General features: G+C 39.3%; 1 protein-coding gene across 1 annotated transcript; it reads right to left on the reverse strand.

Moving 5' to 3' along the window:
• Positions 1 to 723: 723 nt before the first annotated feature.
• On the reverse strand, positions 724 to 1,922 carry LOC126555330 (uncharacterized). Its single transcript, XM_050210266.1, has 2 exons — positions 1,104 to 1,922; positions 724 to 1,011 (listed from the first exon to the last, which is right to left on the reverse strand). The coding sequence occupies exons 1-2, from the start codon at positions 1,920 to 1,922 to the stop codon at positions 724 to 726; spliced, it is 1,107 nt and encodes a 368-aa protein (XP_050066223.1).
• Positions 1,923 to 3,402: the final 1,480 nt, after the last annotated feature.

Here is a 3,402-nt window from a genome sequence, read left to right on the forward strand (position 1 = left end):
TTTTTGAATTAACAATAACACCATAGTCAGAAAGTTTTCCGAATAGGACGCGTAAATGCTGTTTGTGGTCCTCCTCTGATTTTGAGAAAACCAAAATGTCATCAATATATGCGTAACAGAAGTCCAACCCATTGGTAACTTCGTCCATGAAGCGCTGAAAAGTTTGTCCCGCATTTCGCAATCCGAATGTCATAAAAGGGAATTCGAAAAGGCTGAATGGGGTAGTAATGGCTGTTTTGCATATATCGTCCGGATTAACAGGTATTTGATGGTAAGCCTTTACCAGATCAATTGTGGAAAATATCGTGCAGTTAGCCAGATTGTGCGAGAAATCATGGATGTGTCTGACTGGATAGGAATCTGGTATAGTTCGGGCGTTCAGTGCACGGTAATCACCGCAAGGACGCCAGCTGTTCTCCCCTTTCGGTGCTAAATGTAATGGTGAAGACCACGGACTGCTCGAAGGTCTAGCGGTACCTACCTTGATCATTTCCGCGAATTCCTGCTTGGCAATTTTCAGTCTACCTGGAGCTAAGCGGCGTGGGCGGCAAAATATTGGCTGTCCTGGTGACGTAAGGATATGGTGAACCGTTTGGTGCTTTATTACTCCGGGTAATCCGGCGAGACGTGTAATGTCCGGAAACTCCGCGAGAATTGCAGACTAAGGGGAAGTGTTGGCAACGGATTTTATGCTGCATTGACTTACAGAGGACACCTTACCACCTACAGCCAAGCCTGTAGGCCATCGATAAGACGTTTGGTACGGCAGTCCGGCAGCAAGTGGTAATATGCCATGAAGTCAGAACCAATGATAGGAATACTCACGTCGGCGACAATAAACCTCCATGGGAAACTGCGTCGAAGTCCTAAGTTCAAATTGAGATGGAGCGTCCCGAAAGTTTTTATGGTACTGTTGTTGGCCGCGCTGAGGTCGTAATCAGTGGCTTGTCGTCTATCCCGTAGTAGCCGTCGTGGGTAACAAGATAAGTCGGAGCCGGAGTCGATCAAAACCTGTTGTTTTATTATTTGATCTGTAACAAACAGGCGGCTTCCAGGATTCGGACAGTCTGTTGCCGCCACTACTGACTGTCGTTGAAGTTTACCTGGTACTTGCAGGGAGCCTTACACTTGGCGGCTTTTTCTCCATAAGTACTATGATACCAGCACCATCCTTTGCCATTAGTCCGTTCCACGTTTGAACGGCTACGCGACCTAGAACGGATATGTTGTGGGTGTTTGGCGCATAATTCGCTTACCTGTTTCGTGAGCACTTCAATGGCAGCGAAGACATAGAGTTCCTTTTTGTCGTTCGTCGAAGCAACAGCATGGACAAATTGCGAGGGAGCTGGCTGTACTTCAACAATTTTGTCGGCTAGCTCGGCTACCTTTTTCAAAGGAAGTTCTGATTGTGCTGTTAAAATAGCTTGTACATGTGATGGTAGACGGCGAAGCCAAAGTTGACGTAGAATATTATCCTGTAATGTGGTAGTACCGGCAAGGGAACGGAGATGTCGTAAGAACTGTGATGGCTTACGGTCACCTAGTTCTTCTTCGTTAATGAGTTGACGCACACGTTGTTCTTCTGAGATGAACAACCGTTCAACAAGTTTTGTGCGCAAATGTTTGTAGCATTCAGTAGGCGGTGGATTAGTAATAATATCCTCTACTTCAGCTGCATAACGCGTATCAAGCTGAGCAACAACGTAATTAAATTTTGTTTCCTCACTTGTTATTCCTGAAATTGCAAACTGCGAGTCCACCTGCGAGAACCATAAGCTCGGTCTTTCGGCCCAAAAAGGTGGCAACTTAACGGCGACGCGATTTACTGAAGCTGTTGGATTTTGCTGTGCCTGAAGTGCCGCAAGACGAACGTTTTCTTGGCGTAACGCCTCTAACTGACTGCGTAATTCTTCTTCGTTCATACTTGTTTGTCGTCGAGGTCACCAATGTAGCGAAGTGTAATAGGTAGGTGTCAATAAATACTTTTACTGTTTGCAAATTACAACTATATTACAAAAGCTAACAAATTTAAGCAAGAAACGGCGAGACAAAACGCGTAGACTGGCTGACGAATGACAGACTGTACGGAGCGATGATCTCTTGCTTATATAGGCTGTCGAATCTTCTAGAGGCGGCGGCGGCAGTGCGAACCTTCCAGAACATTACCGAAGACGCGCGGCGCGGCCCTCGAGCATTCTAGAGCATTCGACCGCCACAAGTAGTTGGGTATTTATTTCAAAAATTATATTTTATATTAATAAACATTTTATTTATAATAATAAGGTGAACAATGTCACAAATTAATTACAATTTAAGTAGGAACACGATGGTAAACATTAGATAATACCTTTTTATTTAATTTTATTTGGCGAGAATTACAAACTTGAAAAGTGTTATAAATTACCAAACTAATTTTTTTAGATGTGGTGCAAATGACATATAGTTTTCACATTACCTTTTTTTGTATTAAAAAATAAAAAAAAATAAAATAAACAAATAAATATTTACCAATAAATTTCAGAATTATTTTTTGAAATTGGAATCTCCTCAATCCCTTCAAAGCATATATATTGAATCTTTGATAGAGGAATTAGAATTGCAGGGTTAAGAAAACGGTGAATCTAGTAATCGAGAGAAGAAAGAAAAAAATAGTTATAAAAGTTTTAAAGAAAAAGATTCGTGGTTTATATAAACAAAAAAAAAAATAAATAAACCTAGTTGAAATAGTCAAGTTAAGAAATAAAAAAGAAACATTTTAGCTGATTATAATTTTTCTAATTATATTGGTCTACAATGTGATAGACGTTTACGTGAAAGTTTCTTAATTGTGAATAATCAACTAGGAGATTTTCAAATAGACACGTACATAAAACTATCAAGTTTACATAAAACTCCGCGAATAACATCTCAAACATGTCAACGGACGAAACAAATTCAAGATGCTTTGGACCAGTATAATAGTAAATTGATTTCAAGAACTTTATTCATCGAATTAGTTGCATACAAATACAAAAAAACGTATAAGTATTAAAACAGTAAAGTATAACATGCAAGGAAAAAATGTTCGTGGTAATGCATTGGGTGGTGAAATTATGACTGATATTCATAGTTATTTGGAATCTTTTCCAGTAAAATTATCTCACTCTACTGGAAAGGAAGTTTGGATGCAAAATTTTCTGTCAAAAAATGTACGAAATGTTTAAAGAAAAATATACTTATCACAAAGTTTCTTATAAATCTTTCTGGTCGTATTTTAAGGAAAATTTCAATCTGAGATTTGGACGTCTACAAAAGGATACTTGTGTCCCACTTGTGAAGAGCTAAATGCTAAAATAAAATCTCAGTCTTAATGAATATGCTAAAAAAGTGGCTGTTGCTGAATTGTTAATTCACAAGCATCGA

The sequence above is a fragment of the Aphis gossypii genome, unplaced genomic scaffold, assembly GCF_020184175.1.
Source record: "Aphis gossypii isolate Hap1 unplaced genomic scaffold, ASM2018417v2 Contig00804, whole genome shotgun sequence".
Taxonomy (NCBI): Eukaryota; Metazoa; Arthropoda; class Insecta; order Hemiptera; family Aphididae; genus Aphis; species Aphis gossypii.